A 13,414-nucleotide genomic window follows, 5' to 3' on the forward strand; every position below is an offset into this window, starting at 1 on the left:
CTGGAGGAATCTGGGTTTATTGAAAACTTAATGAGCTTCTACTAACGGTCAAGTACCGTGATTGGCTCAGTGACCACCCAGCTGGGCAAAAGTTTTCTGCTCTTTCCGGAGTCCATACGCGGGTGAGACGGAACAGATAAAACCAACAAAGAAGCCTCAAGACTTGACCGCCAACTGGGTGGAGGGTCTGAAAATACAGTCAGCCAGGGGCATTTTTCTCTTAAGAAGACGGAGTTTCCCTGCATTGCTTTCCAACCACCAATGGTCCTGGCTCCAACCTTTTCCTCAACTCCCAAGTAAGCTAAAGCCCGGAGCGCGCCCACACTTCCTCCTCACTAGGATTGAAGGCGGTGCCGGCCGCAGGCATTATGACGTCACCCGACGTCCGCCGGAAGTTCTCGGAGGAGTTCCGGGGCACAGACGGCCTCCGCGCTTCCGGTATCCAGAGCTTCCAGAGTTAAGTGCTGTTTCTCGGCCCTGGAGTGGCCGCGCCGCTGCCGAGATCATGGTGTTCTACTTCACCAGCAGCAGCGGTGAGTGGGCGCCGCCACTTCTCGGGTTTCTGCTCGACCACGGGGCTCCGAAGTTGGGACCCCTAGACCGCCACGGAGCCTGGTCCTTAAGTGCCTCCTCGGCATTGGGTGACTCTTCCTCCGCCCTCACGGTCCCCTCGCCGTGTCCGGCCCCATCCTCCCCGTGTGCCTCCTGGTCAGGGCCTGGGGGGCGTAGAGGGAGCATCTCCTCCTACTGTCTTTGCTTCGGGGAGTTATTCTTGTCCTTCAATCGGAAAGACCTCCTGTCGCTATCTGGAATTGGGCAGAGTTTGTGGACTTTTCCACACCCCCATCCCAACTCTTCCCTCTCCCATCCACCCCCATAACCTTTAGTCTGGCTGTGCCCTGGTAATTGCCCACTTTGAGAAAGAGACCCCTGCCAACAACTCTGCCTTACAGGAATAGCGCATTACCCTTCTAGAAAAGGGTTGTAGGGCCTGGATGCTACAAAAAGCAGTAAGAAGACCCCGGAATGGCAATACAGCCACTCATTGGACAAAGTTGATGTCCCGGATCTTGAAAAGTGGCATAATGTTTCTGATTTGTCTTTGACAGGCAAGGAAAGGATGTGTTTAGTTCCCAGGAAATGCTTTGTCTTCATTTCTCTGCTTATGTTGTTCCCATTTGCCTAGAATCAACACACAGTTAGCTACTTTGTCTTAGGACAGCTCTCGCCTATCTTTTCCAAATACTTTTCCTGCCTTGTTCCTACCCTGAGATTGCTTAGATATACCTCTTTTGGGACCCCCTTAACACCCGTGTATACCTTTGACATTGCAGTTATCATGGTATTAAATGCTTTATGCTTGAGCTAGAGTGTAAGCCCCTTATCTTGTTTCTCTAGCATAGTGCCTGGCTCATAATAGTTACTCAATAAATACTTGTTGAATAAATAATTTTTTTTTTTTTTTTACTTCTAGTACACTGTTCTGTTGCTACTCTCTTCCTACTTGTTAAAGGCCAGATTTAAGTGAAACTAGCTCTATGATGTTTGTGTGAGTTTGAATAGGGTGGTACTTTCTCTTTAGACATGAGAACATCGAAACCTAGGGAAGTTGTAACTCATAGACTCCCATCCTTCCTAGTCCATCATTGTCACATCCTCTTATTTTTCTTAATAGTTTAGGCTTCCACAGTGTGTCATAAGCTATTCTTCTGCCTCTGTAGGTTTAGTTTGTCTTACCCACATTATTAAAATTACTAGAAACAAAGTTCAGACTAGCCTGAAAAATCATTATAGGCCCCTAATAGCATTTTCATCCCCTCTCTTCCCTGCTCCCTCTGTCATAAGATAGCTTGAGCATCTCTTTGTAGTATCTCCACTCATGAGAGTCCCCAAGAGCGTAGTTATCTATACAAGTCCAACAATGGAATAAAAAATACAGGCAGGGCATATAGGTACTAAATGTTTTTTATGCTGGCTGCTTTATTCTCCTTAAAGCAATTCTAAATTCTTTGAGCACCAGTCATACACAGACAGGTGCCCTTAATAGAACAGAGTGCTTCAGCGGATTTGTGGATCATATTTTTCTCATTGGCTTCCATTATATAATATCAGAATTGCTTCCTGTCGAAAAAATATTTGGCCTCTAAATCTAATTAAATCTGCACTTGTGCAGCTTTTAAAACTGAAAAGTTAATGGAAAAAATTACAACTTTTCCACTAAGATGGTGGTAAAACTTTACATGTTCCAATATAGCAAACAACTTGAACATAAAGACTCTTCAGGAAATGACCTCATATAGATAGCCAAGCTTTTCAACCAGCTAATGGTTTACTGCCTAAAATCTTTTTTTTTTTTTTAATGGAAAGAAAATCTCAATAGAAATCTCAGTTGCCTTTCCTTTTCAAATTAGGATCTCTGGCTAAAATCTATTCAATTCTTGTTTCATGCTCTCACAATGGAATAATGAGACATTAGCCTTGCTGTATTTCTAGTGTGAAATTCAAGACCATCTGATTTACAGGCCCACAATATATCAGCACATGGCTCATTAAGTTCACTTGTACTTTTAGGACCTTTTAATAGTATCTGTCTTAAGATAGATTGTTATGTAAATTATGAAATCATCACAGCGCCTCTGAAGGTGGGTTGGTGGTTACACCTGCATCGAGATGACGAATTCCCATGCTAATCAACCTTTTATTATTTGGGTGAGAATAACAAAAGTACCAGAATAATTCAATTTACTTTTCCTTTATCCTTTTAACGTGGATAGGAGCTTAATTCAAACTTCTTAGCAATCATGCTCCTTTTTATTTTTAATTTTCCATTTTGACATAATTTCAGCGTTTCAGAAAAGTTATAAGAATAGAAAATGATTGCCTTTATAACCTCCTCTCAGACTCCGCAGATTCTAACATTTTACCATACAAACCCATCTCCTTTCACCCCTTTGTCTTTCTCTACCTCCCTCTCTCTCTGCACACTCACACAAAGATTTTTTTTTCCCCTGAAACATTGTTAGTAAGTTGAATTTTACCTTTAAATACTTCAGGGTGTTTTTCCTAAAATCAAGGATATTCTCTTGCAAAAAGATACTCTTCATTATCAAAGTTAAGAAATTGTCATTGCAGCGATACTGTTATCTAATCAGCAGCTTTTATTCCATTTCATCGGTGTCCTAATAATGAATTTAGAACAAAGGAAAATTACAAATCACTGTTGCATTCTGTTGTCATTCATTACCCTTTGGCGTCTTCTTATCTGGAGCAGTTGCTCAGTCTTTGTCTCTCCTGACATTGTCAGTTGAATTATTTTATAGAACGCCCCTCAGCTTGGGCTTGTAGCAGTTTTGTTCTTAATCACCTCATTTTATAGATCAGCCATCCACACCATCATCTGTCATCCTCTTGGTGGTAATTTAGATAGCTCGGCCTGCAGAAACAGCTTTATTTTAATCATTTAAAAAATTACCTTTGTTCTGATTACAAACATCATCTATACATTTTGTAAGCAAGTAGACAAGATAACTATTGTTAACAGTTAAATGTATATCCACCCACACTTTAAAGAAAACAGGTGCAAATATTTAAATTACATATATAAATGTGTTTATACACAATTACTTATTTTTTACAAATTGAACCTTACTGTATATAGGTACACAAAAATACTGTTCTGCTGCTTAATTTCTTCACCTACCCTTTTTAATGGGTTCATGGTATTTTGTTTATTGATGTTCTATAGTGTGTTTAGCCAGTCTTAATTCATGAGTGTTTAGGTTCTAAAAAAAACCATTGCCTGATGGTGTATTAATTAATAGGATATATACTTGTAGTGGTGACATTATAGGATCAAAAGGGCATACAAATATAATAATGGCCTAAGTATGCAGAGAGAGTTTGAAACTTTTTTGGTTGTATTCCTGCACTCCTGGCATTTGTTATATGCTATGCAAAGGGCTTATCAAGCTAATAAGATGCTCAATTATAGGCAAGTATTTCTGTCAACTTGTCAACGCAAACATCCTCTGCTTTCAAGTCCTCTCTCTCGGCCACTTCCAAGTAATTATGGACTGTGTCATCATAACTGCTAGCTGAAGGTATTGAGACTTTTCCGTCCCCAAGAGAGACAAGTGTGGCTGATCATTTAAGGAGCGTCTCATTACTGAAAGTACAGGCAGTCCCGAATTTAAGGGTCTGTACATGAAACAGTGCTGCTTCCTGGCCTTCGGAGCTCCACTCACACAGTAAGTCCATGCTCTGGAGCGACAGCCGCAGACTGCCCAGCCCAGCCTTGCACCCGTCTGCTGGGCTTTGTAGACAGAGGCCCAGGAACTGTTAATTCAGGAGTCGAGATCCAAGTGGGGTCTGACAGGTTTTGGTAGATCAGCTTGGAAACCCAGTACCCAATTAGAGTTTCAACTTAGGAAACCTATCTGTTTGGCTCCAGATGGAGGAGGCCCACGTTGAAACACACTAGCTCAGTAAAGCAAATGTCTTCCCTAAGGTGAGTCATACCCAGAATATTTGGTTTGATTTAGGGTGGTGGTTCCTAACTAATGTGGCTGACTTCACATTAAAATCACTAAAAGAGATCTTTTAAAAAAAACGCCAGTCCTCAGAGATTTGGATTTGGTTAGTCTTAGGAGGAGCTGGGGCATAATTAGGTGATACTAATGTGTAATAGGGCTCAGAATTACTGATTAGAAGTTTGAGAGCTGTGTTTACCCTGAATGTGGCAGGGAGCTTATTATAATATGCAGCACACCTGGAGCATAACGAATATTGGCTAAATAAAATTATGAAAAATAAAACTTGCCTAAGTATAGGAACCTATTTTTAAATGGTTGAGGTGAAGGTTTTGGCTTGTTTTTTTTTAAAGCTATTTATACATATATATATATTATTGAAGTATAGTCTTTTTTAAGCTATTTTGTAGAAGGCAGAAGTATAGGACTGAACTGGAATTGCACTGAACTGTATCCTTGAGAAAGTAGGAAAGTAGCCATTTTTAATAAGAATTGGGAAACTTTTTCTGTTTGGACCAGATAATAAACATTTTAAACTTTGTAAGCCACATACAGTCTCTCTAGCTTCTTCTTTTTGCTTCTTTCAATCTTTTGAATGTATAAAAATCATTCTTAGCTCCAGGGCTGTCCAAAAAGCAGTGCTGGATTTGACCTGTGGGCCATGTTTTGCCAACCCCTAATCTAAGCATTTGTCATTTGTTTTTCCCGTGAAACAGTTTCATTGGTGATGAAGTTACCTAACTATGTCTCATTTTTGTTTTGTCCTAGTTAACTCAGCTGCCTACACTATTTACATGGGAAAAGATAAATATGAAAGTAAGTTTTCAAAAGCATTTGATTTTGAAATTTCCAGCGGGTAAGTGTTAATTGCCTTTTCTCCCCATGGTTTGTTGGACATGAATTTTCAATTAACTCCTACTAACTAACCAGTTATAAGGAATTCCAGTTGATTAACTTTCCTAGAATTTAGTTCTGTTAAGTATTTGAACTAATTGGACCACCTGTTGCTGATTAGAAACTTACAAAGAGTTTTGTGGTATCATTTGATTTAGGGTGATGTGAGTCAGAGGTTAACCTGTGCTAGTTTTCATCAAATAAAAATAATCTGTGCCTTGGACTTTGGAAAGATCATTTTCTGTACATTTTATTATCTTATTATATTATAATATTTGTATTTATATCTATCTCTGGAGGTCCCCAAAGCTGCCTCCTTCCTGCCCTGGGAACACTCCATGGCTGGGTGGCTCTGCCTTCAGTAGTCTGAGAGCTGCCTCATTCACTGCAGTCACCTTTCTTTAACCCCCAGGTGTTACTTTGTTTTTTCCTATTCTAGAACCGTCAGTGTTTGTTCTAGGTGCAGTTTGTAACTGACAGTTTAAACTTGATTCTCTAAAAGAGGCAAGTGGAGCATTCTTCAGTGTGAGACATTTGCTATTAACAAAATAAATAAGGCCCCAAGTTAAAAGATGTCAAAAACAGTGGTAAGTTATGTATAACTTATATGTACCTATGTATACAGTCATATAAAAACATGTCATATGTATATAGTTACATATACTAAGTATATATATAGTTAGCATATATGTACATATAATATATAATACATAAAATGTATAAAACATGATAAGTATGATGTGATCTATATAATAGTTGTATAATTATGCAGTTATAAATCAGATCCATATAACAGTTTAGAACCTTGCTGTGAAACTGGTAGCCATAAAGCAGAATCAGTATAAGCAAGATTGTTACATCCTAGCCGAGAGAAAAAAACAGAAACACCATAAAATAACTCATTTTTAAACAGTTTTTCCATATAATGATTTATGACATTGACTCTGGGTGTGACTAGATGGAGACGCAGTCTGAAGCATATTAATACTTGAGTTTGGTATTTCTTCTAGTCACCCATAAGTTGTCATGGGTGATTTTTCTCATAGCATCCTCCTGATGAACTAGCTGAGGAGGGGATGCTTTCTCTGTGTTACACTGAACAATTAAGGCACAGTTACAGGAGCCATCGGTATCTACAGTAGGTATGGATCCAAACCCGACCAAATCTGCTTTCCCCTCTACCACACGAAGGCTGTAAGTCCAAGACGTAGGTCCCTGAGAATCATCGAAGGCAGAGACGGTGTGAGTTTGGCCCTGTGCAGCTCTGGGGAGGGGGCTCTGTGTATTTTTACAGTGAAGGGCTGCCTTGGTGCTGGTTCACACGGTTGGGCTGCCAGTGGTCCTGACTAAGACAGCTGTGCCAGTGACATTCCCACTGTGTCTCCTTTTCCTTCCGGTTTAGTTTGCTATTTGCTGGGGCTTGTCTGTGTGAGCCCGCGTGCCAGCCTCTGTGAGTGTCCGAAGAGGAAGACTGATTCTGTGCTTTCACAGTATTCATTCGGGTGGAGGAACACGAAAACAAATAGGGGCCAATTTTGCTGTGAACCAAAACTGCTCTAAAAAATAAAGTATAAAAAAATTATGGGCAAAAAAAGTAATATTAATAACAAATGCTGTAGATGTAGTGGTGAGAGAGAGTACATGTGGTTAGGAGAGTGGAGAAGGCTTTGTGGAAAACTGGGTGAGGATGGGCTAGATCATGGAATCCCTTAAACCACTGTTGTAGGAATTTATATCTGCAGGTACAGATCTAGTTTATGTCTACAGATTTAAATTTCGATTCTGTCTGGAGCCCACTGGAGTGGTGTTTTGCTGTCATTAAAATATGTGTAGAAAAAAATCTGTGTATAGAACACTTTTCCCCAGGAACTCTTGGACTCTTCAACTCTCCTAGTCTGCTTTGTAAGAACAGTATTACATTTTTAAGGTACCCTGTTCTCTAGTGCTCCTGGCACATCACATTCATTTCTAACAGCCTTGATGACTTCAGACTAAAAGCTGGATGGAACATAAGTGAATTTTAAGTTGGATGATTTACTTTCACAAAAAAGCTTTCAGGTGTGTTCCTTTTATTAGCCAGCAGGTGTCATCAGGGAGCCAAACATTGCCTGAATGAGGAAAAGAGGTTTTTATATTTCCCTTTTTCTGATGACCTGTTGGCTGTTTACTCAGCTTCTCACTGAAGCTAGTAGGAAACCCTTTGGAAAACTCGGGGTGTCTGCAGTTGCTTTGAGCACCCTCACCCAAGAGGACACTCTGGTACCCTTTTCCTTGTCTGGAAAATAAATACCTCATTCAGGTTAGGTAGATTATATTTTCTTGAGCCCATTTTAAATCGTCATATATGAATCATTGTGTTTACCTTACACATTTTAACTTTGTGTTTAATCCTTTAAAAATGCTTCTGTATTAAACACAATTAGTTACTAATTTAATATGGCTATTAGAGGTATACATTGAGATAGCCTTTCTATAGTGATATGTGTTATTAGCCTTTAAATATGTGTACATTTTGAATGAATACTTCACCTTTTTGAAATATACCTTAAATAATTAGGAATGTGGACATATTTGTCTAAAAAATATTTACTGAAGCATTAATTAAAGCAATCCAAATGTGAACAATAGAAAAGTTTATCCATGTGGTAGAATCAAGTAGTCATTGTTTCCAAAGAACTTTTTAAATTTTTACTTTATTTTCATCTAACAAATATATAGCCTAAAAATTCAAATAATAACAAAAAGCTTGTAGTGAAAAACAGTTCCCTACCTCATCCTTTCCAATACCCATGTTCCACCCCTAGGGACAGTTACTTTAACGTTTGCCTGTTTTTTTTCTATTTTATTCTTGTTTTCATATGTAACAATTTTAGGTGGATTTCACTTTCTTTTGTATACTTCTGGTGTTTGTATAACCTAATTTTCTACAATTTTATAATTGAGAAGTTTTTTTTTTAAAGAAGTAAAATACAATCCACTGGCTTTAAAGTTCTAGCAAAACCATTTTAATGCCTAGTATTATTACAGTGAATCAATTTTCTAATGCATCTTCTTAGCTGCTCTGATTTGTGAGTGTTAGTTTTATCTTCAAATAGAAATATCTTTGAATTTTAGACTACGAGTATTATTAAAATTATAATTATCCAATTGTAAAACTATTTTTTACATTTTTTCCCCTGTGTTTTCAAGCATCAAAACCTTTTTCTCCATTAAGGGAAAGAAAAAGTTTTGTGGAAAGGATTAGTATTTTTCCCCTTTCCAATGTATGATAAACTCTGGCATATTTCATTTAACCTTTTTAAAAATTTTTTTTAAAATTTTATCAAAGTATAGTTGATTTAAAGTATTATTAGCTTTGGGTGTTCAACATAGTAATTCAGTACTTTTTAGACTGTGCTCCATTTAAAGTTATTACAAAATAATGGCTGTGTTTCTCTGTGCTGTACAATATATCCTTGTGGCTTATTAATTTTAAACGTAGTGGTTTGTATCTCTTAAGACCTTCATTTTTCTTTTTTCCTTTGTTTTCTCTCTCTCTGCAGATGAAGATCTGATAAAGTATGGCTGGCCTGAGGATATTTGGTAAGTAACAATTTTGGTTCTGCTTTCTCTGGATCATTATTTACTTTCCTAGACTTGGCCAACCACCTGACTCCTATGATTAAAACTAGAACTCATGCTTTGTGTTTTGTTTATGAATGTTCAGTGGTAAATAGCTGACTGTCAGCCCCCTTCATTTATAATTACCGCGGAAACTGAGCATGAGGTCTTAGGGTTAAATCTGGGGCCTGACCGCAAAGGCCTCGGGAGCATAGGCTGCCTTTTACCTCCTGTGTGTCTCCTCACAGTAAGTTCCTGAAACCCCGGCACTTACACACTCAGACCGCCCCTCTCGAGCGGGTGCATGAGGGCTTCACCAGAAGCAGTGGAGAAAATAGACCCAAGCTTCCACGTAGATGGAACAGATGGAGCGTCCAACCAGGTCCAGCTTTAAAAAAAATACAGACTGAATTCCCTTTGTCTTCCCGACAAAGACTTTAACCCTTGCTTGGTCTAGCCCCTACTCCCTCTTTCTAAAATAACTCATGGAAATTTTAAAAATAACAATACATGCTTTCTTAGCGTCCTTCCAAAATAATTTTATTTTGCTGCTCACCAAACCCAGTCGAAGCTCAGAGATCTCCAGATGTGCCACAGGAGCTAAGAATGATTGTTCCTGTAGTTACCTGCTGTCAGGGGCAGAAACACCTGCACAGAAGAGGTTACCTGTTCAGATGCACCATGAAAGTCAATTTACCACAGCCTTTTATCTGACGTTTGAAAAAAAGAAAATTAAGTAAGTGGAAGAGAAAGTTCCAATTTCCAACCTACACTTCATGTGTTATGCCTTGGGTTTTCCATTGCATTGAGGTTTACCGTGTCTCAGAATGCTGTTTACCAACTTGGTGTGTGCAGGTGCCTGGACGCCGACTTTGACACTTTAATGGTCTTGAGATTTAATACCTGTTGTCAGAAGTGACTGACCTTTACTTTCAGAAGCTATTCTAGGTTTGATGTGAGCTGGAATAGCCCGCAATTTCAAGACCTGTTCCGGTTCATAAACTGTCAATCCTGGAAACGTTCCTGGTCGGACGTGTGGATCACTTGATCCACATTCCAGGGCAGATTTTCAGCCTGAGCCACTCTGACGTCGACTCTGGAACTTAACCTCTGTGAATGTCAGCATCTGAGTTTACACCAGAAAGCCTCCTGAGGTGCTTTTAAGCAAAGGATTTTTCTAGGGTTAAATGAGAACAGAACTAAATTCATCTTAAAAAAAAAAAAAAGGGAAATAGCAAGAGTGTGCATTTACTGCCTCCAAACTCCCTGATAAGTAGTATTTCCAGAGACCCTACCTGAAGCAGTTAAACCACCAGCTTTGGGTTCCCTGCACCTCCGCACACTTAGGTCATGTATGCTCATTTATTGACGTTTCTGGTCTCTGCCTTCAGTAAAGGGTGATAGTGATTAAGCAGGGAGAGGAAGGTAACAAGAGAAGGAACTAGGGAACTAATTGGCCGAATTTAACCTCTGAGGCAGCATTTGCGGAGGTTCTAAAAGGTTTTTAAGGAAACTTGCTCAAGATAGTTTATTTACAGAGCTGGCTTTTTTGTTTGTTTGTTTGTTTTACATTTCAGTCAAAGCCCCATAAGTCCATGTGTTCCCCCTGCCCTCTCTAGTGGTTCCTGTGAGAAGATCAGCAGTGATATTCCTGTGTGTGTTTTAGTACTTTGACTACGTGTGTATGAACCCAGTAGATAGATATTGAGCTATTTGTGTATTTCTTTTCACAAAATTCCACATCAGAGACTTTTAAGAAAAATCAGAATACAGTTGAGCTATTATGGATACACAGGAAAGAGTTGTTGTAAATAGAGAACTGTCTTAAAACAAATTGGAATGGGAGAAATTTTCTAGTTGGGCTTGCTTACTAATGGGGTATATTTTCCTAAGATGCTGAAAGAGGGTGATGAGATACAATTTCTAGATTTCAAAAAAAAAAAGGTGGAAAATGGCAAGCGAAGATGATCATCAGTTAGAAACACTTACAGGAGAATGCAAATGACTAAATTAACCAATAGGAAAAAATTAATCAAATTAAGATGCTATATTCATTTCTGGCTATCAGTAATGGTTAAGAATAAAACCGAGAGTCATCATAGATGCCAAAACTAACATTTTTCTACATCCAAAGTGACTAGCAAGATGCTTAACCTTAAAGAGGACATTGGAAACAGAATAATCTTAATCTTTATATAGAATCACACTGCCTACCTCTTGGACGAGGTGTGAGGATGTAGCCATTTTCAGTTGTAAAAAATCCAGTAATGCTAAGAAAATGTCTAGAGAAATATATAATAGGATGTCATGATGCCTCCTTAGGGTTTTACTGAACACTCCTCAGTCTGGAAAGGTAAGGACTAAGGAAGAGATGACTAAAGTTAACAGAGTCACAAGGTGCTGGTGGTGTGTGACCATTGTCTGTTAGCATTCTGGAGGCATCTCTGGGTGTTGGAAAGAGAAGTCAGCTTCATTTGGTGAATTGTAAATATGAAAAACTTAATATCCCAAAATGTTGGACTTGGTGAAATCATTAATTTTAATTGGTGACTGATAGAGCCTTAATGTAAGATAAATAAGGGACATTGGGGTGGGAGGGCATTCTGAATTTAGGACAGTGTTGTAACCGGCAATCACCCTGCTCTCCCAGGAGAAGTATATTAGTGCCACTGTTGGACGTAAGTCTGGATAAATTGTTGATTTGTGCTGTGGTCTGCTTACTGTCTTCAGTCTTCACTTGACTCTCCCAACTCTGATTGACATTCTCTTTGGATTGTTTTGCCTTCGCTGGAAATTCGTGTTGTCCCGAACCAAACCTGCCATCATTTTTCTAAGCTGGCACCCTCTGCAGCTGTAAGGGGTTTCTGTCAGTGATCCAGCGAGTCTCCCAGGCTTACGACACTGGAGTCTCGATGACTTCTCTCATTCCCTTCTCTTCTCACCTAAAGTTCCTTTCCTAGTATTTGCTCTAAGTCCTGTGCTTCAGCCTGGGACCCACCAAATCTCAGCTCATCAGTGAAGCCTTTGGTCACCGATGGCTCTTCCTCATTTGAGAACTCACCCTTCCCAGGGCACTTAACACGTACTGTCTCTCGTGCTCATCTTGGCACTGAGTCTCACGCAGCCGCGGCACTTCCCACGTTTCTCTCACCGCTCCCGTTTGATAGCGAGCCCTGTGGCTGCGGTGACTGTGTCTTATGCTCCGCGTTGGGCTTAGTGCGTGGTAGGCACCGAGTCCACATTTCGGATTGGAATGCTTTAATGCACGTGGCCTGAGGAGCTGGTTATCGTGTACGTCTTGCTAAAAGTGGTTTTCATTCTTCGTAGGTTTCATGTGGACAAACTCTCTTCGGCTCATGTATACCTTCGATTACATAAGGTAACTGGATTTAAACATGGATTCATGACTTTTTCTTCATCATATCTTGTCCTCTATCCTTTTTTTGTAAGTAAGCTGCTTTAAAGTATTAAGTATGTACAAAAGTCTAAAAATTAGCAAATGAAGAGGTGTCTTCCCCCAACCCAGAAAATCAGCCAGAAATTTTGGTGATTTTTGAGGCTTGGAAGGGGACACAGTACATACTTCCTGCCAGAAGCACTGTCTTATCCTGCCAGCTGAAGTGTGCTATGTGTCGCCTCTGCTTTCTCTCCCTCTCATTTCAGTTGACATTTCAGTCTTCTCCTGGGGAGATCATGTTGTGGTTCCTTTTTCTCAGACTCATGTGACTCTCCTGTCTCACCAAGGGCAGATGCTCCTAGTTGTCAGGGGCTTCTCTGGGAAATTTAAAACAGCATTATCTTAGTAAAGGAAGAAGATTTAATGTTCCCTAGTAACATAAAACCACTATTTTTCCAACCTGTCTCTACATTCATATATTTTATATAGTTGAATCATAAGGTATAGATAATTATAACGTGTATTGCTTTTTTTAAATGTTTATTTTGGAATGATTTAAGATTTACAGAAAAGCTGCAGAGATAGTGTGAGTTCCTGTATCCCCCCCCGTCCAGTTTGCACTGTTGTTAACGTCTCACATTGCCATGGTAGATTTGTCAGAACTAAGAAACCAACATTGGTGCATCACTGTTAACTAACCTCTGGACTCTATTTTGATTTCTCTGATTTTTCCATTAATGTCCTTTTTCTGTTCCAGGATCTGGTCCAAGGTCGCACATTGCATTTTAGTTGTCATGTCTGCCTAGTCTCTGGTCTGTGACAGTTTCTCACTGTTTCCCTGTTTGTCATGACCTTGACGGTATGAGAAGTACTGGTCAGGTTTTTATAGGATGTCACTCAATGGGGGTTTATCTGATGTTTTTCTCATGACTAGATGGGTTACGGGTTTGGGGGAGAAACAGCACAGAGGTGAGGTGCTCTTATCCCATCATGT

General features: G+C 39.5%; 1 protein-coding gene across 4 annotated transcripts in view; it reads left to right on the top strand.

Moving 5' to 3' along the window:
• Positions 1-383: 383 nt before the first annotated feature.
• The window catches only part of CCDC25 (coiled-coil domain containing 25), a 34,174-nt gene continuing 21,143 nt past the window's right edge, over positions 384-13,414 (top strand). The window contains exons 1-4 of one of the 4 annotated variants that reach the window (XR_004316483.1): positions 384-533; positions 5,298-5,345; positions 8,966-9,005; positions 12,351-12,402. Coding sequence is in view for 1 of the 4 variants with exons in the window: in XM_006194006.3 (XP_006194068.1) it covers positions 506-533; positions 5,298-5,345; positions 8,966-9,005; positions 12,351-12,402 (168 nt within the window). In the remaining 3 variants the exon portion in view is untranslated. Of the gene's footprint in view, positions 534-5,297; positions 5,346-5,862; positions 6,011-8,965; positions 9,006-12,350; positions 12,403-13,414 lie in introns of those variants that run through there. The other 3 variants (XM_006194006.3, XM_032471194.1, XM_032471195.1) reach the window with 3 other exon arrangements.

This window comes from Camelus ferus, chromosome 31, assembly GCF_009834535.1.
Source record: "Camelus ferus isolate YT-003-E chromosome 31, BCGSAC_Cfer_1.0, whole genome shotgun sequence".
Lineage (NCBI taxonomy): Eukaryota > Metazoa > Chordata > Mammalia > Artiodactyla > Camelidae > Camelus > Camelus ferus.